Source organism: Barbus barbus (assembly GCF_936440315.1).
Source record: "Barbus barbus genome assembly, chromosome: 14".
NCBI lineage: Eukaryota > Metazoa > Chordata > Actinopteri > Cypriniformes > Cyprinidae > Barbus > Barbus barbus.
Genome location: NC_136742.1, coordinates 7,217,273 through 7,242,310, shown reverse-complemented (window position 1 = coordinate 7,242,310; position 25,038 = coordinate 7,217,273). Strand labels below are relative to the sequence as shown.

Sequence of the window (25,038 nt, the reverse complement as noted above, 5' to 3'; positions counted from 1 at the left end):
CAGCTTTCTTGGCAGAGCAGTGCTGTTGATCTGCTTCAGGCCACTGATGGTATCCTGCTTTAGTTGTTCCACCTGTTTGGTGTCTTTGAGATCTGTGTTGTACCAACGACCAAGGCTTTTTATGGGCTTCTCCAGGATAGTTGGTATCGGCTCGCCATTAATGAGGAACCTCTCATTTACAATCTGGCCCTTGACAATGGAGATACTGCGGGATTTGCTGGGTTTAATCTCCATTCGTGCCCATCTGATGTTTCCCTAGAGTTTGTACAGCAGGCGTTTGGTGCATGCGTTAGTTGTTGTTATGGATGTAATGTCATCCATATACGCCCTGATTGGAGGAAGCCGCAGCCCGCTCTTCAGACGTTGCCCTCCAACTACCAAATGCCCGAATTATTAACTCCTAAGATGGTGCAGCCCGCCATTATGCCTATTTCCAAGTGCTGCCAGGCAGTTGTACTATCCTGAGTTGTAATGCAGAGCTGGAGGTCCTGGAAATAGGCTTTGACCAGCCTTGTGATGCCCTCTGGGACTTGGAAGAAGTTGAAGGCTGCCCACAGCATCTCATGAGGCACTGACCCGAATGCATTGGCAAGGTCTAAGAAAACCACATGCAAGTCTTTCTTTTCCTTCTTGGACGTTTTTACCTGGTGTCAGATGACATTTGCGTGTTCCAAGCATCCTGAGAAACCACTTATCCCTGCTTTCTGCACTGAGGTGTCAACATAATTGTTCTTTTGCAGAAATGCTGAAAGTCTTTGGGCCACCACACTGAAGAAAAAATTTCCTTCCACATTCAGTAAGCTGATCTGGCGGAATTGGTGGATGGTTGAGGAGTTCTTCTCTTTGGGAATCAGGATCCCTCCTGCCCTTCTCCATGCCTTAGGTATGATGCCTTTTTCCCATGTCACTTTCATTAGCTTCCAGAGGACCTTCAAGACGCCCGGTGTGTTCTTACAGAGCCTATATGGAACACCGTTGCGACACACACGGACACAATACAGTCTCCTTCCGCTTCAGCCACAGCCAGTGACTGCTTCTTTCGGTAGCAGTTGCAAGGTCTTTGATGGTCTTCCGCTGAGCCTGTCCTCTGAGTCCAACCTCCTTTAACAGATTTATGGTGGAACTAGCTACAAAACCCCTGCAGTCCACTTTAAAAAAGTGCACTTTAAATACCCAGATGATGCACTTAAATAACAAATTTGGAATGTTGGACTCTTCATGCACTCAACTGTTGTGAAGGGGGAGGGGCTATCAGACTCTGATTATTAATGACCAAATAACCTTATAAAATTCATACACTACACTACATGCGTATATACATAGTGTATATGTACGTAGTGTATAGTGGGTCATTTGGGACACAGTTTTTGTATTGCAGCCATCTAAGTGTGTAAGTGTGCAGCCATCTTTAGAATGTTGTCTTAGAACTTCCGTTTTGGCTCTATAGCATCACTGTTGAAGAGTAATTAGCTGGTGAAGTGTGTTTACTTATTGTAAAGTTAACGAAATTTATCATGAGAATTGTTATTTCGAGGCAGATGTCATAACAAATGGTAGTATACTGGGAAGATTTAAAAATAAGCGGTTCATTTGTAAATTCGTACGAGCTTAACTTCATGGTGTGGAAATACAAACAGGAAGACAGAAGACAACAAGCGCAACACTGAAAAGGGGCGGGGCTACATAAGGTCTATATCAGCCTATATACAAAAATTATTAACATTACCTAATCATTGTAACCAATTGCCTTGAACAAGCACTTCATATTTTAAGTTAATTTTGAGGAAATGTGCAAAATTAAGGTTAATTTAATATAAAAGATGGTTCATTTGAATACAAAAAGAAGTGAATTCAATGCACTTCTACCATTTTATTACTCATTTAAGTTTAAGTGAACACTGTTAAAAAAAAGGAAATGTGTTTGTAATTTTCTGGCAGGATATAATCCATTCATTTTAACCCTAAAACACAATGCAACGAGTGCAAAATTGTAAATACAGGTAAAACACCTGTAAAAAAAATGAATACAGAAAATTTCTTCATATTAACAGTGCCCTGTTTTTATAGATTTTTTTTTTTTTTTTTTTTGAATGTAGAAATTACACAGCCATCATGGATAACAAATGGCGACTATGTAAATGAGGCTTACGAAAAACCGGCTTGTGAGACGGTGGCATAAGTTTACCTCAGACTGACTCGACTGTATAAAAGACTGCTGTGAACTGAAGGCCAGTGCTTATGCTTAATAGTATAAAATAAAATAAAAAATATGACTTAAAAAGCTACTTTTTGTCTATTCAATCCTTTACTTGCCTGCCAAAATAATGCTCTTTAGTCTTCATTTGGGGGCTTTTCTCAGCAAGTACTAAAATGCCATTAATTTGATCAGTTAATAAACATTATTAATTAATAATATGGTAAGGTTGCTGGTAAGCAAACTTCACAGATCCAGGATTCAGGCATGGCCTTGTGTTTACATTTGAATCACTTATAGCAGCATTAGCCATTACTGTCTGTTTACATGTTCCTATGATGTCAAGCTACACCAAGCATTCACACACTAGCTCCTTATCGCCAGGTCGGCAGGTCGCTGATTATTGCAGCGTGGTATGTATTTTATTAGCTATAAAATCTTATTGGTTTTGAAGCAATCTGTGGGAAATTTGTGGATAATTAGCAAAACAGGACTGCTGTTTCAATGACCTTTAGACTTAGCAATACAAATATGCAAGTCCCCTCCTCAAGAACTGCTTTCACAAAACACATATTGCATCTAGTATATCACCCAGTGCAATTCAGTTGGATCAGGTGCAGAAATACGTTCGGCTGAAAATATGCCACATTGCCTGCAGTCATTGATGTGATTATCTGTTCAAGTTCAAGTTGAGCTTTATTGTCATTCCGCTACATGTGGGGACATACAGTGGAACGAAATGTCGTGTCTCGCAGGACCACGGTGCTACATAAATACAGACATACAACAATGAAGTAAAAAACACTATAAACCTATACACAACTAACCTACTGACAGATTTAACTATAAGTATACTATATATAAGTATTTACCCTATACAAACTAAAAGAATAAGGGATAAAAAAATACAAACTATACGAATGCTTCACGTAAATATTTACCCTATACAAACTAAAAAATAGAAGATAAAAAATAGAAACTATACGAATGCTTCACAAATACTGTACATGTGCAAAGAGAGACATTTTGAGTCAAGCAGCTGGTTGGGCAACAGTGCAGGATGATTAGTAGTGCACGAGCATGTAAACATACATATATTGCTGAGTCTTTGTGGGATTGTGTACACGCAGCAGTGTGTGTAAAGTGTCTAGTGCACATAGAGGAGAGTGTGTTACTACAGGTGGTTTGTACAGGCCCACTCACCTGTGTGTAGCACACTTCAAATTGCACAAAAAAAGTTCCATACAGTTTTTTCTTTGATGTGGTAAGGTTGGAGGGGGTGGGGGTGGGGGGTGGTCCATGTTTCAGGAGGTAGGGGTTTGCATGGGGTTTCAGAGGGTGGCGGGGTGGTTTGAGTTCAGGGCTCTCACAACCTGGGGGAAAAAGCTGTTGAGCAGTCTGGCGGAGCGGCCTTTGATGCTCCGGTACCGTCTTCCTGATGGTAGGAGCTGGACTGTGGGAGGGATGGATGGAGTCCTTCACGATGCTGTTGGTTTTGCTGGAGCATCGTGTAAGGAAAATGTCTAGGATGGAGGGGAGAGGGGCACCGATGATCTTTGCAGCTGTGTTCACTGTCCGCTGGATGGTCTTGCGGTCAACAGCACTGCAGTTCCCGTACCAGACAGTGATGCAGCTGGTCAGCACACTCTCAATGGTGCCCCTGTAGAATGTGGTGAGGATGGGTGGAGGGAGACTTGCTCTTTTCAGACGGCGAAAAGAGCAAGTCTCTTTTCATTGTTATCAGCAGGTATCGTGCAGTAACACGCCCGCATATTCCAGCACACTTCACTCAGTACAGTAGACGTGTTTTCTCTTTTCGTGATCAAATCTCTTCTGTACATCCTGGCCACATCACTGTATCTGACATCATCACTGTATCGCAGACTCATCGTTGTGTTGTAGGTACTTTTGGGACTCGTCTGCAAATCATTGTCACACATGAGTGAGTTGCGTGACTGCGGTTGAACTGTTTGGGTATCAGGCGGAGACGACAGTTTCGTCTTTGTTATCAATGTTGACTCTGAGTTATACACACACAGGCATAAACACTCCCGCCACCAAAAGAGAGGTGACAGTTATCTATCTATCTATCTATCTATCTATCTATCTATCTATCTATCTATCTATCTATCTATCTATCTATCTATCTATCTATCTATCTATCTATCTATCTATCTATCTATCTATCTATCTATCTATCTATCTATCTATCTGTCTGTCTGATCATCCATCCATCCATACATGCGTCCCAGTTCATTCCAAGTTCATGTAGCTTGTCTCATTCCTGTGTCACTTGTAACTGCTGAGAGAAATGCCTCGGCTTGACTTGCAGCTGCTTACAGCAGGTGATGACTTACTTAAGATGACTTATTAGCAAACTGCTGTAGTCTCACTGGTGTGATCTGCTCTCATAACTTGGCACTGGTCTTCACTTGTTTATGGATTAGCACCAGTTAACTTACAGTTTTTCTCCATTTTTCAAAACTGAGAACTGAGAGTGCAAATGTCACAACTGTTTGCTGGAACTTCAGAACTTTATTGCATGTCTGCAAAATGTAGTTACTCACACAAAACATTTCATTCATGCTTCAAAACCTAGTTATCGTGTTAGTAATTTGGCCAAGGCCACCAAAATATAAAGTATTTTTGTCATCGTGTGAGCCACACTGGTCAAAATCTTTAGTTGTTTTTTCACCATGACAGTCAAATCTGATATTTGTTGAGAAGAGTCAATAGTACATAGAAAAAAGTGTATGAACATTTGTATTTATACAGTACATTTATTTTTGTATTACATGTAAAGTAGTGTGAAGAGTAACAGTGCACTCTGTTACAGTAGTATTACCTGATGTCAACTATGGCAATAGTTTGGATGACAGTTACTGTACTGAAATGCAAAAGGCTGCACTTCTTATGTATGCCATATTTCCTTTCAAAACTACAAATTTACACATTACTGTATGTGGGATATTGATTGAAATTAGAGTGTTTCAAAATATTTGAATTATTGAGGATATGGTCGATCTCCCAATTTTTAGCTCTGTCCTTGGACTCTTCTTCCTCTTCCTCTGTTTTGCCTCTGTACACTTCCATGCATCCTTACTCCCCTTCTTCCTCTCGGCTGTTGTCCCTGATCGTTTTCTGGATGTTCATCCATCGTCAGAATTTGTAACTTTTGTGTTGTCCTCTGTCTATATATGCTTTCCAATTGAAGGTTCATGAGATGCACCTTTGAGCTATTACAGAGAACTGGTTTATAATTGGTTGATTTATATTCTCTTCATTAGTAAAAGTCAAGATTCACTTGCACAATGCATGGCAAATTTACAAAAAGTCTAATAGAGATGTGCAGAAAATATGCTTGACAGTTTATGACAACTAGATCAACCATTTTGCATTTAATGACTTACACGATGTTTTGAGGGGTAAGACTACTGCACAGAGAACTATATAATACATTTTGAGCAACATGACAATAGCAGCTGATAATGTAGGAAACAGCAGACAAATGTACATAATCAGTTGCATGAATGCACCAAAGCAATCGCAACTTGTTCAAAAGAATGAGAAACTTTTATGATGTGCACACGTGACTAGATGATGGTTGGTTGAACAAGTAGTTTTGAAAATTTCATTTCTGTTCTGAGAAATGCACCAAAGCAACTGAGAAAAACTGTAATTGGGGCTTAAAGGGGCCATATCCTACACTTATATTTTCACATATATTTATATATAATGTTAGTCAAGATATCTTGCATCAGGTTGTGTTACTGCACATTTAAGACAGTATTATTCAGGTACATTATGTGGGACCAGTCAGACAGTGAATTTATTCAGGATAATTGAGTCGCAATGAGCTCAAACAGGAAGCTGTTATATCACTGCTGGAATTACCCCAGAATACACAAGCAGAGTTTCAGGAACAGCACGACAGCCGACTATGTGGACGCTTTGTTGAGTTCTAAAGGGTTTGGATGGAGGAAATTCTCTTTTCCATCCTCTCTCTCTCTTCCCCACCCCCCACTACTGCCTTTGTTGTCCCTCATCTCCTGCCGATGGAGAAGACTGATGTCACGTCGCCATTGAGAGGGACACTAAATGCACCAAATGTTTCTTTAATTCACTCTTGCTTTCCATGCGAACACTTGTTTCTGGTGGGAGAGGAGGGGCGGAGCAAACATTCCCTCTGTTGACCCCCCAGGCTGTGGAATGTGTGCCAAACTTCACTTATTCACAGCTCAGACAACTAAGCACGTGTCCACAGTGAGGATCTGACTATACTGAAGGCTAGCTAAACAATGTATATGCTAGTAAATGACAAGGCCAGCTTAGCAGAATAGTCTGTGTTTAATAGGGCTGCCCTCGACTTAAGTTTTTTCTGGTCGACTAGTAGTCGTTCATTTTAAGCATTAGTCGACTATTAGTCGCATGTTTATTTATAAACCATATAAATAATGAGCCTTTAATTGCCTACATAGCCTAAGAAGCGCTCAAGCTTGCCAAAGTGTACCAGCCGATATAATAATTATGAATGTGTCAGGGGAAAACAGTACTCAGTCCATAAATTATATAGGCCTATGTATAATTTGCATATGTTATATGCTAAACTATCAGGCTAAACAGCTAGCAATTTGCTAAACTAGTACACTGAGCGGTTAGCTTACAAAATGCTAACTAGCTAACTGTAAAACCCCCCGAAAAAAACAAAAAGAAGAAAATTCAGAATGTACAGCTTCAGTTACAGATTATTATTAGTGCTGTCAATCGATTAAAAAAAATAACGAATTAATCGCACATTTTTCTGAAATTAATTGCGATTAATCCCACCTAACATCAACGTTTTTAATTATACTTTTATATTGCAATAATTTCACATTCAATCTTCGAATTATTGTAGAAACAACATAAAGAAAGTATAGCCTATATTTAATATTTGTGACTGAAGGCAAGTATCACTGATACCAACTGATGTCTCTATGAATTTTTTCATAATATTTAACCATTGACTATAGCCATTCAACATTGCAGTATAATTGAGAGTTAGCAATTTAACATTTATTAGACTTTAAAAAATAACTTCTAATTTAAGTGAACTTAAAACATTCTTCACATAACCCCATTCACATTTGACTGCTGACAGGACTGAAAGATTCGTTCTTTAGCAGTTTTGAGTGGGGTGGCCAAATCTAGCCCCGTCCCTGCGTTAACTGCGTTAAATATTTTGCAACGCGTTAAACTGAAAAAATTAATCGCCTGCGTTAACACGCTAATTTCTTTAATGTGTTTTTTAGAGGTTCAATTGTCATCAAATACTGCCATACTACCCTTAATACTTCTGAATGTGATGTCTACGTCATAAATATTGAGAAAAGTAAGGGAAAACATGTTTCAGATCACTCGAACCATATATGGAAATGGAGCCGCCCTTATATGGTTACTAATGGAGTTTGATGGTCATCTAGTGGAAAAGCTTGGTACTACGCCCAAACAAAATTTCACTGAAAGCTCATTTTTTGAGATATCAACCTCACATTTGGAACACAACTTCTTCAGATTTTTTTTTTTTTTTTTCTAGCAGTTTTAGAGTAAAATATGTTTTTCATATTTTATATAAAATATAAATATTTTAATATTTACATTTTATATTTCCATAAACTAAAACTTCCATAACGTTTTTGTAATATACTTTTTATAACTTTGTTCACCTCTATGATAATCTGCTAAATGTATTCTTTAAAAAGAGACTTTAAGTATCTGCACCAAACCATTCAAAATTTATAACAATTTAAGTTGGAAATGTCATTTTCAGGCCTATACTCAAAAAGTGGAACCGACAGTTAACAGGTTAATATATGTACAGTAACAAATCATTCAAAAAATGCTTTACTAACAAGTAAAGATGACAGATTTCATACTTTAAAGGGATATCCCTTATAAAAAATTACATAATAATATACTTAAGTGCAAGCTGTTTGATATTTATTTACAATTAAATGAAAATGTATTGCATTTATGAAACACATCTTTATATAATTTCAGAATTTCTTCTACTGTCATTAAATTATAGGTAATGTGCAGTGCCAAATGTACTTACAAGCATTTATGGTAAATTAAAATATACTTTTAACATATGTGTAATTACATATTCGTATTGATGAGTTGAAATTTAGTACCTTTAAAATATATACCTTTAAATTTAACACTCAAATAACACATTACAGTTAAAATTGTAATCAAGAACTGTCATTTATGTTAACATTAATATAAGTGTACTTTAAAGCACTGACTGATTATTAAAACACATGTAATGAAAGTAAATTTTTCTTAAAGTTTATTGCTGAATTTTACTGTATCAGCACCCCTTTATTTATTCCGTATACTGTAACAGACACTGACTAGCAAAAGGGTGCCTGTTTCTCAAAAGCAGGTTTTTGTAACAGTGTTTTGAATTGATCTCACTAGTGGTCTCTTGGCAGGAAAGTAGTCTGTGTATTTGTCAGGTTTGTGTGTCATCTGAGGCCAAAGTTTGAGTCTGACAAAAGAGAACATGTTTTTGACTTTTTAAGTTTACACAAGTTGGCGTGTAGTTTTGAGATTGTGTTTATAGTTGTGAATTGTTTCATGAATTTGACATTATTATAAACTGCACTTCTTAAAAATGTTTTAAGAAACATAGTCAGGAAAGTAGACTCTCTTTAAGTACACTTAAGTGGCCTTTTATTTAATTAATATTGTTTTATATGCAAATACAGTTTTTTTTTTAATATACAAGATTTGACATAAGTGCACATTCAATACAATTTCTTTGTAGGATGCATTCTTAGATGCTATAGTTGAATTAATATAAACTTCTTTTCTCATTCAGCTACTGTTATGGTGGAGCTTGAAGAGAATCTAGTCAGCTAAAAAAAACTACACTCTCAACATGTTTATAGCTAGCTATTCAAATAATAATATTCTGATTTAATGTCAGACATTTATAGGTTTATCGCCCCCTTAGTGATGTTTATAAAACTTGTATGCTACAAGGCCACACACTTTCACAGCTTCTGTAGCATCACATCTGTATTTGCACACTTGCATAGAATTTTTGGCCTACTGGGAAAAGTGTTTGTTTCTTTGTTGTGCTGCAAATACAACTTGGATTTGCAACCAGGGATGCATTGGTGTTGTTGTTGACTGGAAGGTTAAAGAGCAAAATAAAACAGTTTTTAGGTTTTGTGCTCCTAAATCTGGCTTTTGATGTGGTTGTGATAGAAATGAAATAATACGCTTTAGAAAATAAGATATTTTTAGTTTTCTCATCTAATTCGTACGACAGGAGGGCGGACAGACTGTGACATCATTGGAGCCCTCAGTATGATGCATGCTCTGTTTTAGAAGAAAATATTTTGTTTGCATATTTCCTTACATGTCTACTAAAGGGCAAAAATAGAATGGCTGATGATTCATGCAGGCCTAGATATGGAGTGGAAGAGTAACGCTCCGCACAGTTTCAGTCGCACACAGAGAACAATAAACATTCTTCAGGTCTCCAAAGACTCAGTAGGAAAGCTTTAGAAACACACTGCTACTGCTGACTTTCTCAGCGCCACTCTCTCAGAGCAGCAGGCCAACTCTGTCAGTGAGAGACTGCATCGGGACAGGGGATGGGAGAGAAAGACACCCTACCCTCTCATTTGTAACTGAAGCTCGGGTGCCTCGGCCCTCTAATACGGCGCTTTTAAGCTTGTTAGTCATTTGGATGTGAGCGGGGTCAGTGGATATCATTAGTGTTTCCCACCACATAACACCACAAGAAAGACCTCATGCGTTAAAGCAGACAACTTTTTCAAGTTTGGTAACTGTTCCAGCATTAGATACTTTTATCTCTGGTAAATTTACCTACCAGGGTAAATGTTTATATCTGAGGCATTTTTCTAAACAAGATTAGAAGTTGTTGTGACACGGAAGCATTGGGCTATAGCTCTTCTTGAGTGTTTAGCTCAGTTAGGACTTTTATTTTGTCAACAAAATGAAAATTCTGGCATTATTAGTCATCTAAATTTAGTCTGATGTGACTTGTGCTGTGGCAGAGGAGAAGATTTTTTGCGAATTACAGCTTGAATTCCTCACAAGCTTTTGTGGCTACGAATGACTAGGAATGTAAAATTAATTAAATGGATTATGTTTATGAGGTTTTTATGGTGTTTTCTTGTCCTTTCTGGATCTTAAATATGTTTTTCATTTTAATGCTTAATTTGAAGGCTTGCAGAGCATGTGTTTATGTAAACAGATCTCCATCCACAAACATCCACTTTCATCTTCTTTTCTTCAACTTTCTCCAATGAACCATGAGACAGTCAAACTGTAAAATTCGAGGAGCTGGAAATAGAAATGCAGAAGATACTGATTTGTTGTAACGTATATAAGGCTAATGCCGTGGTTCTCAAATGTTTTCAGGTGGCAGATCACTTTCCCACTAAAACAAAAGTTCACCAAACAACCCTAAACTCATTGAGGTCTTATTTGACATTCTTTATACTTTGTAAAATTATTTTATTTTGTTTTATTTTTATTTTATATTATTTATTAATTATTTTTTGCATTTTTGATTTTGAGTTGATAGACTAGTCAATTCATTCATTGTGGATGCTTTTTTATTTTATTTTATTTTATTTTTTATACTAGAAGCTTCACCAAGGCAAATCTATGGAAGCCGGTTTCCGCCACTGAATAAAAAATAAAAAAGGTAATTGCGACTTTTTATCTCACAATTCTGACTTTTTTTCTCATAATTGCACTATACAAACTCGCAATTGCGAGATAAAAAGTCATAATTGTGAGATATAGAGTAAACTCGCAATTCTGAGAAATAAAGTCAGAACAGCGAAATATAAACTCACAATTCTGACTTTTTTCTCAGAATTGCAAGTTTATATCTCGCAATTCTGACTTTATAACACGCAATTGCGAGTTATGAAGTAATAGAATTGTGAGATATAAACCAACCCGATCTCATGAAAGTGCGTATAAATAGTACGCCAAATAAAAACAAAAATTTGTGGTATTGATACTCAAAAATGGACTTTGGCGTGTATATGCTACGCGATGGGTAGGATTAGGGTTATGGGGTAGATGCGTATCATATGTACGCGAAAACTGCGTATCATATGGACGCCAACAAATTTCGTATCATATGCATGCGAAAACAGCGCCATATACACGCCAAACACGTTCGTATCATATATACACCAAAGTCCATTTTTGTGTATCGATACCACAAATTTTCGCTTTTATTCGGCGTACTATTTATACGCATTTTCATGAGACCGGGCTCTATAAACTCACAATTCTGAGAACATAACCCCCCCCCCCCCCCCCCCCCCTCAAAACTGTACTTTAACTCGCAATTGCGAGTTTATATCCCACAATTCTGAGAAAATAACTCGCGATTGCGAGAAAAAAATTCAGAATTGCGAGTGACTTTATAAATCGTAATTCTGACTTTATAACTCACAATTGTTTATATCACGCAATTCTGAGAAAACAAGTCAGAATTGTGAAATAAAAAGTAGCAATAACCTTTTTCTTATTTTTTATTCAGTGGCGGAAACGGGCTTCCATGCAAATCTCTTGTGTGTAAGCATATTTAGCAATAAATCTTTTTCTGATTTAGAGATTTTATTTTATTTCTACTTAGCTGTTTCAAACTTAAACTGCCTTTTCACTACACCGGTTTACAGACATCCATGCAGCATAGACGACCTTTCATCACCAAAAGTGCATGTCAGTCAAACTGAACGGCACATGCCTGTATCCCTTTAGCTTCGCCAGATTATTTAACACAGAATACCTTGAGAATCTGAGATAACAAAAGCTGATGTTCGTTTGCTCACACTGCATGGGTGGACTGTTATTGTTGACACTTTCTCGTATGTGGCAGCTTTTCTCTGGTGGTTCCTTTGACACTTTCTCTCTTTTTGAGCTCAGAAAATGCAGCTGTTGTCTCTCAGTAGGAGCACTGAGGGTGGAGGGTATTCAAGAGTCCCTAACTTGACCCCTCTTTTCCTCCTTTTCTCGCTTTCTCTTTGATTTTAAAAGGGCCGTCTACCCCCCACAAAGAGCCACTTTTCATACTGTAGTCTCACACACAGTGGACAGAAGGGTGTTTTGCGCTCACCTCCCCGCTACAGACAAAAGTTTCAGGAGAAAAAGAGCTTCTCTGTGTCTTTCCCAGACTTGGCTTGCACAGTACTGTAAATCTTAGGCTTCTGGTGAAATGCATTTAAATAAACATGCCCAGGTCATTTCTCTCCAAAATAAAAATAAAATATAGTAAAAATGCATTAAAAATAAAGTTTGGAGTAGGATTTACTTTTTAACAATTTTCTTGTAAATTTTGAAGTGACCAGCAAGCATTGAATTAAACATTTTGAAGCTTTTGAAACTTTAGAATTTTGAATATTTTATTTTTATTTATTTATTTTGTGGGGCTGTCGTGGCCTAATGGATAGAGAGTCGGACTTGTAACCCGAAGGTTGTGGGTTTGAGTCTCAGGTCCGGCAGGGATTGTAGGTGGGGGAGTGAAGTATGGCCCAAAATTTGTCTTGACAGATGATATTCACTCATTTATGCCAACCCTTATATATGTTGGAATAAATTATGTAGGTTATTCTTAAAATTATTTTTTACACGTCAGCAATACACAAGATCATATGAAAGGTTAAAGGGTTGACATCATGCATTTTGAAATCACACATTATTATCATTAACAGACAAAGTTGCCTAGCAAACACTTGCTGTTTCATTTGATTGTGTGTGTATTGTGTGTTTGTTGAATTAATGATGGCATGACATTTTCTCACGCACTTGGACTCCAGTCACATCAACCACAGGACAGTGATGTGATCTCATAGATCTTGCTTTATTTGTTTGCCCATATATAGCAATGATCAGTTCTCAGACCAGGTACAGTAACTGGCTCTTGTACGTGAGAAATACTGAGGAGCTACATTGACTCAGCGGCTCAATATTTGCATAGACGCTTGCGGTGTCAAAACACACTCTCTCTGAAAGAGTTTCTTTGTGTTGTGTCTCTCATTCTCACTTTCTGTCTGTGTCTCAGGGCTGGACGACAGTCTCCAGCAGTACGTTCCTAACTTCGAGAGAGAGAAGATCAGTGGAGAGCAGCTTCTGAAGATTTCCCATCAGGATCTGGAGGAGCTGACGATGACCCGCGTCGGCCATCAGGAGCTGATTCTGGAGGCTGTGGATCTGCTCTGCGCATTGGTCAGTACTTCAGCTCACTCAGATGCCCTTTTCCCACCACGTATCCAGTCAGATTTCCCAGAGAAGCCTTGTCCAATGATATTTATCTGCATCAGAAAATATATAGGTGCTGACCTTTGCTCTCCTTTTTAAAGTACAGGTTATGTCTATGTTCGGAATAGCATACTACTGTACTATTCTTACTATTCCTGCAATATTTAGGATGTATATACTGTGCACAGTATGTTTTCTGTATTCATAAAATACTGATGACCTACTGTAGATTTGGCCTAAAATTGTCAAATTATGCAGTTTACAACACGGTGTAGAATGCTACTGTTTTACACAAAATCCAATTAAAATGGCAATATAATCAAAATGATTTAAATTGACTGGACACGACTCACAAGCAATATGACAAGACGGTCATGTGACTACAATGAAGCACTACTAATTGGAGAAACTTTGAATCATTAGTCAGATGTCTTTTGTTATTCGTTAAAAGAATTGGCTCTTAAATGTAATTTGTTTGTGAATTGGACTAAAGTGGTTGTGCTGTTATAGCCAAACATACATTTTTTATGAGGAGTTTTATTAAGTCATATTGTATGCCTCTAATATGTCATGTTTTAGTGTCAATAAAGCTGTTATCATGTTAAAATCTGTTTGGACACAACTAGCTTAGCATTCTGTCACAAATGCCCTTATCTAACCCTGGAAGAGCATGAGCTCTGTTATAGGTGGAGACCGCCGTGAACAGGAAAGCAGAGATTTCCCAGGCATTCCGATCAGCTGTTTTCTCTCACTTCCTTCCCAAGATTTCTTCTCAACTTCCCCCACTCTCTTTTTTTCCCATTCAGACAGTATTAATGACCTCAAAGTGCACCTTAAAACACATGGTGAAGTAGAGGAACGCTCTGCCTGTATAACCCCGTGTGTGTTTTTGTGTGCATTTAGCAAACCCAAAGTTGTAGACAGTACTGATTTTTATCGCAGAAGCTGTGCTAGCTGCCTACATTGTGGAGGATATGAATTGGGAGGGTCAGCTGGAATAAACAGTGTCCACTGTGTCCATTCAGAGTCTATTCTGTCAGGACAGGACCTTATAATTGGAGACTGCACCCTAAAGAGACACTGATGAGACACTTTCTGTTTTGTTGCCTTTTCTCTGTGTAATTTGTTTGTACGTGAAATGGTACTTTTAGAAAGGAAACTAATCAAAAATGAAAGTTATCTCTTCTTACTCAGCCTCATGAAGCCTTTTTTTTGTATACAGTATATTAGTATAATATTGTCAATATTAGATATACATTTAAATTTATTGGTAAGTGGATATATATAAAATTATTATATGTAAATGTAAAATTTACGATAAATGTCAAAATCTCTAATATTGATAAGTGTATGATAAGTGATTCATTCAGTCTTTTTGGCCTTTTGCATTTTGATTCGTTGCCCTTTTTGGGGCGGCAACGACTCAAACAAATTTCCAAAGGGAATGACTTCATATTATTTACATTCATATATTATTAATATAATTAATAATTAACATTAATTTTATTTTTAATACATTCAATCTAAATAAAAAAATATATAATTTTATAACACTGTTAAAAATCGAACTAATCTTAGGCAAATCTCACAATTAATATCCATTTTGTACATTATTGTACATATTACACTAGTACATTATTATGTTGTGATGCCTAAATTCACTTAAAATTATTATTTTTGCTCTTAAATAATTTTATCTACACAAAATAAAACTAAAACTCAAATAACTCCAAAATATGTTTAGGTCTACATTTAAGATTTATGTATTTGAATTGCATAAACCATTTCCATCCATTTGGATTATACAGTTTCAATATAAACTAAAAAAACTTAATGTGATGCATATTTATAATACATAAATGAAACAGGTAAGATTTACACACTCAATTCAGTTAATAAAAAATATAGATTATTGAGATATAGAGATAGAAAGAAATTGGATTTAATAATGTTAAATATATAAACCTTGTTATTTTGTTGTTTATTAGTTCTATTACATAAATCTGACTTTTTTTACCCATTTAATTTATGTATAACTGACAAATATGCTTCACATTTTATATTAATTAGTTTGTTTATGTTAAATCTGTGTGGTCCGAATGGACAATTATTTTATATGCAATTTAAATACTTTTTTTTGTTAGTATTTGTTTACACTAAATTGTATAACATTATAATAAAATAGTATTAGTAATATTACTAATATTGTTGTATGTTGTTTGACAGCACCTGGTCATCATCATATGCAAGAAGTAAGAAATGCATACAGGTTTGGAACATGTAAGTGTGCAAATAGCAATAATGAGTGAACTAATCCTTTATATCTGTCCATAATTGTACAGAAGTTGTGTTTCTTTGAAAGAACACGCCTGCAGCAAACAGTAAACGGAAGCTAAGTGGTTTGGTGTGGTTTGATGTTGGAGCTCTACCTGTCAGACCGGGTGGCTGTTCACAAGGATGTTGTTGAGAAAAGATTTACCTCAGTGGTTTTCCGTTAGTTTTTAAGCATCACCTGTTCTAGGCAGTACTGAGCGGAGAGCCACACAGGAGCTGTAGCATGAAGGCTGGAATAGTCAATGCTGTGTTGAATTTGTGAGAGGTCAGCTCTAGCACCCATGGGTAGAATGTTCTGGAAGATATCTCCTGGAGAGCAGGAAACAGATGTGACCCACCCACCTGTCAGAGAGCCCCCCCGCCCAGTGCTCGCACACACATACACACAAACACACAGTAACCAGCGCAGGAAAATATGTCACGCCATTGTTCCAGTGGTTTCCGCCCAGCGGATTGACTCAGACTCAGTGTATCTGTTCGGTTTCTGGTTATTTTTAAAATCATTTTCATGGGTGTTAGAGGACGTGCTAAACTCCCCATCTCACTCTGGCTCGGGTCCACAGCGGTAAAGTACCGTAGTTTAGTACAATACAAGACAGACTCAAAAATGTATGTAATGGACACCATTTCTTGACACAAGATAGAAGAGTCTGAACAGTTTCTAATAACTACACTAGTTTTTCTCATCAAAACAGCTACAAACTTATCAGCATTAAATAACCAAACATCCTGTCATGGTTAGCCTTAATATTTATATTTTTCAATGATCCTAGAGGAATGGCAGCTATATTTAATAAATGACACTTTGTTGGCTGAGGCTGTTTTCACCTCAGATAAAAAATAAATAGTTATGACTTCATTTCTTTTACTTGGAATCTTCTTTTGACTCTTTCACAATTGCGAATTTATATTTTACTATTGCGATTTAATATGACTTGATTTAATTTGACTTGATTGAAATAACATTTTCATTAGATGTTAAATGTTACAATGAAATGCTTGTCCATTCAAAACTAAATAGATCCTACAGTCTGTGAGAGATTCTGCTTTTAATTTCTATCACAGTTATTCCTCCTCATCTCCGAGGAGGACAGCATGAAACGAATATCTGGAGGATGGATTTCCCTTTATCATTCCTTTAATAATTCCTCCATCATGAACTCATCAGAGCTAAGCTTCGTTGTAATACAAAAACAACAGGAGACGATTCCAGAAGAGCACCTGCATCCTTCCTGAACTCAGTGAGGTTATTCCCTCAAGCACCTGTATTCTGTGTTGTTGTAGCTGACCAGGCCAAAGTCTGTGCACTTCTTAGCCGACTTCATGTCCATGCAGACAGTCTGCTTGTCCGTGTCTGGCTGGGTTTAGAGCAGAGACGGTTTTCTGGAATCCCTTTGAAGTCAGGCAGTGACCATGTTCATGCGTCGGCTCCGACCGATGCGATGGAATGCAATGGGATTTTTAGCTGGAAAGGTTTTGAGAATGACCCGTGCGCTGTAGCCACTGTCACATAGCATTACAAACACCACATACTTCACATTTCATATCACTAAAGTGGAAGATACACAAATGGAAACTGCTTTAGCACTTGATAAGCCAGGCATTATTAGTGGTACTGTCAGCACCACCACTATTATTATTACTTATTGTTATGGATTTGGACAAAAACCCCTAAGTTTTAAACTTCAGCCTGACAATAATATTGGACAACTTGCCCCAATTTACTGCATTTGTAGAGTACTTTAAATCTTAAAAGTGTATTTTTAAAAACTGTACACTTTTATGACCTTTTTTAGCACACTTAATTGCACTTTAACCGTATTTCAATGAAAGTGGGTCAAAAAGCACTGTAAAGTTCAGCTAATTGGATTTAACATAAATTGAAACTATAGTGCATTTTCACTAAATTGCAGTTAACATGCTACTGTATTGATTGTCTGAAAACGTCTCGGTTACGTATGTAACCCTCGTTCCCTGAAGAAGGGAACGGAGACGTCACGTCGGTGACCGACGAATTGGGATCTCGCTTAGAGAGACCAATCCCCTACGAGAGTATCTAAACAAGCCAATGGATATTGGCATGCGATTATTGCATCCAGCTGCCGCTAATCACAATGTGAGTATAAGTAGGCAGCGGGTGCAGCGCATATTCAGGTTTTCGCTGAGGAGCCGAGCCGGTGACCCGGCCGCTCAGCGGTGGTACAGCAGCCGTGGCGACGGGACGTGACGTCTCCGTTCCCTTCTTCAGGGAACGAGGGTTACATACGTAACCGAGACGTTCCCTATCAGTCGGTCACTCCGAGTCATGTCGGTGACCGACGAATTGGGATCCCTACCAAAAGGCCACGGGTACTGCCCCTTCCAGTGTCCTGTGGAAGCCTCCTGAGCCCCTATTTTTTGGCGCAGGTCAGGGCTACCGCAGAAGACCAGCTACTGCTGCCATGGCACTACCCACTCAGTAAGACTGGATAACACTGGGAAAACGTACCCGTTCTAGTTGGAACCGGACGCTACGGAAGCTCGCCCTTCCCGTAGGAGGTTCGGAGCAATTACGCATATGATCAACCTTAGGCGCATATGGAGAATTAGAGGAAATTGTACCTCATGAAGATTGGCAGAAGACCTGCCGGGGAAACACGGGCTCTCAGGCTATACCGTGGACTATACACATATGGGGTCCAAAAGGCCTTTCATATGGAACCCAGCCCTCTACCGGTTCTCATGGATTCAGCGAGTGAGGGCCTGGCGTCAGATGCTCCGCCACATCTGACTGCCGAGGGGACGGAGGAACTCGACAGGGTCTACAGTACGGACTCTCTGGAGCAGTTTTAGCAAGCCGACCCGAAAACGGAACCTCTCAGTGCTTCTACCCGTTTGAGGTGAGAACACAGGAGGAAACCGGTTCCACACGAAGGCTATAGAACCTAGCGAACGTGTTAGGGGTCGCCCAGCCCGCAGCTCTACAAATATCTGCCAGCGAGGCGCCACGAGCCAACGCCCAGGAGGATGCAACAGCTCTAGTAGAGTGAGCTCTCAACCTGAACGGGCAGGGCACACCCTGTACCTGATAAGCCAGGGTGATGGTGTCCACTATCCAGTGGGCCATCCTCTGCTTGGAGACGGCCTTCCCCTTCTGCCGACCTCCGTGACAGACAAAGAGCTGGTCTGAGGTCCTGAAGCTTTGTGTCCTGTCAACGTAGCATCTTAGCGCTCGGATGGGACAAAGCAAAGCAAGGGCTGGGTCTGCCTCCTCCGAGGGCAGCGCTCGCAGGCTCACCACCTGGTCCCTGAAGGGAGTAGTGGGAACCTTGGGCACGTAGCCAGGCCGGGGCCTCAGGATTACCTGGGAGTCAGCCGGCCCAAACTCTAGGCACGAATCGTCGACCGAAAATGCGTGCAGGTCCCCTACCCTCTTGATGGAGGCCAATGCAAGCAGAAGCAGAGTCTTCATTGAAAGAAACTGCAGCTCAACTGACTGCAAAGGCTCAAATGGGGCCTGCTGTAGTGCTTTGAGCACCAGAGACAGGTCCCAAGAGGGTATAGAGGGGGGCCGTGGAGGATTTAACCTTCTTGCCCCCCTAAGGAACCTGATGACCAAGTCATGCTTACCCACCGACTTCCCTTCCACGGGGTCATGGTTGGCAGCAATGGCAGCCACATAGACTTTAAGGGTGGAGGGAGACAGCCTTCGCTCCAACCCCTGCTGCAAAAAGGAAAGCACGACTCTGATCGGGCACTTTCGGGGGTTTTCTCGGTGAGAAGAACACCACTCGACGAACAGGTTCCATTTCAAGGCGTAGGCCTGTCTCGTGGACGGCGCTCTAGCCGAAGTGATGGTGTCAACTACCCCTTGGGGTAGGTCACCTAGAACCTCCGCGTCCCGTCCAGGGACCAGACATGTAGCTTCCAGAGGTCTGGACGCGGGTGCCATAAGGTACCCCGTCTCTGAGTCAGTAGATCCTTCCTCAGAGGAATCTGCCAAGGAGGGGCTGTCACGAGGAGCATTAGCTCTGAGAACCAAGTCCGAGTGGGCCAGTACGGCGCCACAAGCAGGACCTGCTCCTCGTCCTCCCTGATCTTGCATATTGTTTGTGCGAGAAGGCTCACTGGGGGAAACGCATACTTGCGAAGGCCCCGCGGCCAGCTGTGTGCCAGTGCATCCGTGCCGAGTGTTCCGTCGGTCAGGGAGTAAAACAACTGGCAATGAGAGGTTTCTAGGGACGCAAACAGGTCTACCTGAGCGGGTCCGAAACGTCTCCAAATCAGCTGGACCGTCTGGGGATGGAGTCTCCACTCTCCGGGGAGCGCAGCTCGTGACAGCTCGTCGGCTGCCCGGTTGAGCAAGCCCGGAATATGAATGGCACGAAGCGACCTCAGATGCTTCTGACTCCAGAGGAGGAGGTGGCGGGCGAGTTGCGACATGCGACGGGAGCGCAGACCACCTTGTCGGTTGATGTACGCAACGGTCGCAGTGTTGTCCGTGCGGACCAATACGTGTTTGCCTCGTAAGCGCCTTCTGAGACGGATCAAGGCCAGACGTACCGCTAGCAACTCTAGGCAATTGATGTGCCAGTGCAGTTGGGGGCCCGTCCAAACCCCCGACACTGCAAGCCCGTCGAACGTGGCACCCCAGCCGGTGGTGGAGGCATCCGTGAAAACCACAGCATGCCTGGAGACCTGTTCCAGGGGCACTCCTGCCCGCAGAAACGAAAGGTCTGACCACGGGGTGAGGGTTCGGCGGCAGGCCGGTGTGACTTGGACCCGGTGAGTGCCGCGCTGCCACGCCCACCTCGGGACTCGGCCATGGAGCCAGTGTTGAAGCGGCCTCATATGAAGCAGCCCCAGCGGCGTGACTGCCGCTGCAGCTGCCATATGCCCCAGGAGCCTCTGAAATTTTTCAGTGGGGCCGCTGTCCTGCTCTTGAACGCATTCAAGCAGTTCAACACCGACTGAGCACGTTCCTGCGTGAGGCGTGCTGTCTGACTGACCGAATCCAACTCCATACCGAGAAAAGAGATCCTCTGCGTCGGGGAGAGTTTGCTCTTTTCCCAGTTGACCCGAAGGCCCAAATGGCTGAGGTGTGAGAGCACCAAATCCCTGTGTTCGCACAACTGGTCCTGAGACTGAGCCAGTATGAGCCAGTCGTCCAGGTAGTTGAGAATACGAACGCCCTGTTCTCTCATGGGAACTAGGGCTGCCTCCGCAACTTTCGTGAAGACACGGGGCGACAGGGACAGCCCGAAGGGCAGGACCTTGTACTGATATGCCCGTCCTTCGAACGCAAACCGCAGGAATGGCCTGTGGCGCGGAAGGATCGACACATGGAAGTACGCGTCCTTCAGGTCGATCGCTGCAAACCAATCTCGGGGACGGACGCACCCGAAGATGCGTTTCTGCGTGAGCATCTTGAACGGAAGCTTGTGAAGAGCCCGGTTCAAGAGACGCAGATCCAAGATCGGTCTCAACCCACCGCCTTTCTTGGGTACAATGAAGTAGGGGCTGTAAAACCCCGACCTCATATCGGCTGGAGGGACCGGCTCTATCGCATCCTTCGCCAGTAGGACTGCGATCTCCGCGCGCAAGACAGGAGCATCTAACGCTTTCACTGACGTGAAGTGGACGCCCCTGAACTTGGGAGGACGCCGGGCGAACTGAATCGCATAGCCGAGTCTGATGGTCTGGCGGAGCCAACGAGACAGACTGGGAAGCCCTAACCAGGCCCCCAGAAACCGTACAAGTGGCACCAGCGGGACCACTGACGTACCCGCGGCGGGGCAGCGAGGAGAAACGCAGGGACCGTGCTCGGGCGTCTCTTTGCCGGTCCGAAGCAGGGTCAGCGTGTGTGGAACACCAACCTGCGTTTTGGCAGAGGGTGCGTGGGTAGTACGGTTGACCGCACTCCCGAACCGCCCACAGCTGCTCACTGGCGAGAGAGGCGGGATAGTGTGGATCAAGACTGACTCGTCCACAACTTCCCGTCCCCTCGGGGGACCCAGAGATAGAGGAAACTGCTCTTTTGTCGAGTTTTTGGGTGCCACTGACCGAGAGGTCAGTGGCGGGGAAAAAAGAAACAAAAGATTCTCCGCCCGGCCCTCCTCCGGGGGAGGGAGTGGTGCGTTCACCATCTCCCGAAGAGCATCCCCCCCCATCTCCGGGTCGCCCGTCTCAGGGCCGCTTGCTCTTACGCTTACCACCAGGTTTGGCGGGGGCCTGGACGGGCGGGGCGGCTGCCCTGCGGCCGGCTCCACGGCGCTGCTTTGCTGGAGGCTGCTGCGTTTGCAGCGCGGGAGCGGGGGCGGCGGCAGGCGGCCGCCCTCGGCGACGAGCAGGCTGAGGCGCTGCCACCGGCGGCCGGGTGGAGGCAGCAGCTGCACGCCGGGGCAGGATGTGCCTGATGGCCTCAGTCTGTCTCTGTGCAGCGGAGAACTGCTGGGCAAAGTTCTCCACTGTGTCACCGAAAAGGCCGGCCTGGGACAGAGGGGCATTCAAGAACTGTCTCTTTTCTGCCTCCCTCATGTCCGCCAGACACAGCCAGAGATGGCGCTCCTGGACCACCATAGTGGACATCGCACGGCCCAGAGACCGCGCCGTAACCTTCGTCGCCCGTAGCGCAAGGTCCGTGGCGGTACGAAGTTCTCTGAGAACTTCTGGGTCGTGACCACCCTCGTGCAGGTCTCTCAGTGCCTTAGCCTGATGGACCTGCAACAACGCCATAGCGTGTAAGGCGGAAGCAGCTTCACCTCAAGCCGTATACGCACTGCCGGTCAGGGCCGACGAGTGCCTACAGGCCTGGGAGGGGAGCAACGGAACCCCACGCCAAGTGGTAGCAGTAGTTGGACACAGTTGCATCGCAACTGACCGCTCCACTGACGGGATGCCCGCATACCCCCGCGCTACCCCACCATCAAGGGTGGTGAGGGAGGACGAACCACCAGACCGGTTTCGGGCAGTGAAAGGTGCCTTCCATGATCTAGTGAGCTCATCATGCACCTCCGGGAAGAAAGGCACCGGGGTGGGGCCCTGAGAACCAGCGCGAGCCACCCCGAGAAACCAATCGTCCAACCTAGAGGGTTCGGGACGCGGTGGAGGATTCCACTCGAGCCCGACCCTTTCGGCGGCCCGGGCAAGCATAGCCACCATCTCTGGATCCGAATCCGGAACCGTTGACCACCCAGAGGGTGGCAACGGTGCCGAATCATCATCCCCAGAGTGGTCAGACTCACCCTCCGATGCAGCGATTGACATCTGGTCGTCGAGGGGAGCACCAAAGGATACAGCTGGTACTCCATGAGAGGGTCCAGCATGCTCCCTTGGCAGCTCCACAGGCTGCGAAGTGCCGGTGGCAAAAAGAACCCCCCCCCTGAGGGGAATTCCTCACTGTCACCGTAAGACCAGTCCGGCCACTGTCAGAGGTAGTGGTCCCTCGGCTGCCGCCAGGGGGAGCCCTAGATCTAGGCAGGGGCACGGGCACTCCGCCCCTTTGCAGGAAACGGAGCCTGGTCCGCAACTCCGCGATGTTCATACTCCCGCAGTGAGAGCATGACTCATCCACGAAAGCTGCCTCAGCGTGATCAAAGCCCAGACACGAGAGGCAACGATCGTGACCATCACCCGGCGCCAGGTAACGACCGCATCCAGAAACGCACGGGTGGAAAGGCATCTTGAAAAAGACGCGTCTTTAAAAAGATGTTCCACCCGTGAATGCTCTTTTAGAGAAAAGCACTCTTTTAGTGTGCTGAAGCACACAGGGGAGATGGCCGCTTGCAGCACGATCAGAGGGTAGTGCAATCCGATGTGTGCAACCCACTCGACAAAGGGAGACCACCACCGCTGACGCGCCGTCACACCAACACACTGACTTGCAGACACTTTGAAGAGTTGGTCAGGAGCAGAACGAAGAACGCTCGGCTCCGAAGCGAAAAGCTGAATATGCGCTGCACCCGCTGCCTACTTATACTCACATTGTGATTAGCGGCAGCTGGATGCAATAATCGCATGCCAATATCCATTGGCTTGTTTAGATACTCTCGTAGGGGATTGGTCTCTCTAAGCAAGATCCCAATTCGTCGGTCACCGACGTGACTCGGAGTGACCGACTGATAGGGAACATTACATTCAGGTCACACTTGAAATGATAGTTCACCAAAAAATGAAAATTCAGTCATCATTTACTTCCCCTCATGTTGTTTCAAATTTGTATAAGTTTCTTTCTTCTGTCAAACACAAAAGAAGAAATTTGGAACAATACGAGTAACCGAACAATTGATGGTCCCCATTGACTCCCATAGTAAGGAAAAAAATACTATGGAAGTCAATGAGGATCATTCATTCATCAAGAGCGTAAGAAGTCCTCTTTTTAGAGGTTGGCTAAAGTATAAACAAGAGTATCTACAGATCTATCTCTCTATAGAGACTGGGAATAGGTCTCTCTCAGAAAGCAACCATCCCAAACACCCTAGCAATTGCATAGAAACTTGCTAAAAGCACTCATGGCACTTTAGGAACACCTAATACCATAGCATTGTGTCATTGACTTTTGAATGGAAAAAGTCCACTTTCTTTAGATCAAAAATCTAGTTTAATCTAAAATGACTAATGCAAATGCTTATTTTGTTGCAGAACTGTGGCGTGGAGACTGATAACTTGAAGACTCTGGTGGATCAGATGCGAGCAGCATCTAACAACTTGCACAACTGTGCGTCAGAGCGCAGGAAAAACCCTAATTATGATGGAGGAAGTCCAAACAAACCACCTAATGTGTTCCTCACCGCTGTGGTGGAGCTGATAGGGGCTGCCAAGGGCATGCTGGCATGGCTTGACCGGTATGTGAGATTTACACACTCTTTCTGTCTCTTACAGACTTCACCTACAAGGAATGTTCCAAGCACTTTGGCTAAAGTAATGTAAAGGCTGTGCAAATGCTTGGAAGAAATGTTCTTAAAATAGTGTTAACAGGACATCTTGTTAAAATTCGTAGAATTTTAAGAAAAAAATGATTTATGTATGTATAAAAAAAGGTTTAATTGAATTTTTAAGATTTTATTTGAATCATGTTCCAACAGCTTTGGCTAATGTTATGCAAAGAATGTATAAATGTTAGGAACAAATATTGGGACAGTTCACTCAAAATTAAAATTAATTGACTCGCACTCGATTTGTTCCAAACCTGTTCAAGTTGCTTTCTTCTGCTGAACACTAACTAATAG

The 25,038-nt window shown here is 42.4% G+C and overlaps 1 protein-coding gene across 2 annotated transcripts in view; it reads left to right on the top strand.

Moving 5' to 3' along the window:
• LOC306880216 (connector enhancer of kinase suppressor of ras 3-like) overlaps positions 1-25,038 on the top strand; it is a 51,574-nt gene that overhangs the window by 5,743 nt on the left and 20,793 nt on the right. For both annotated transcript variants that reach the window (XM_079433589.1, XM_079433588.1), the window contains 2 exons: positions 13,302-13,465; positions 24,452-24,654. In XM_079433589.1, the coding sequence (XP_079289715.1) occupies positions 13,406-13,465; positions 24,452-24,654 (263 nt within the window). In that variant the 5' untranslated portion in view covers positions 13,302-13,405. The remainder of the gene's footprint in view (positions 1-13,301; positions 13,466-24,451; positions 24,655-25,038) is intronic.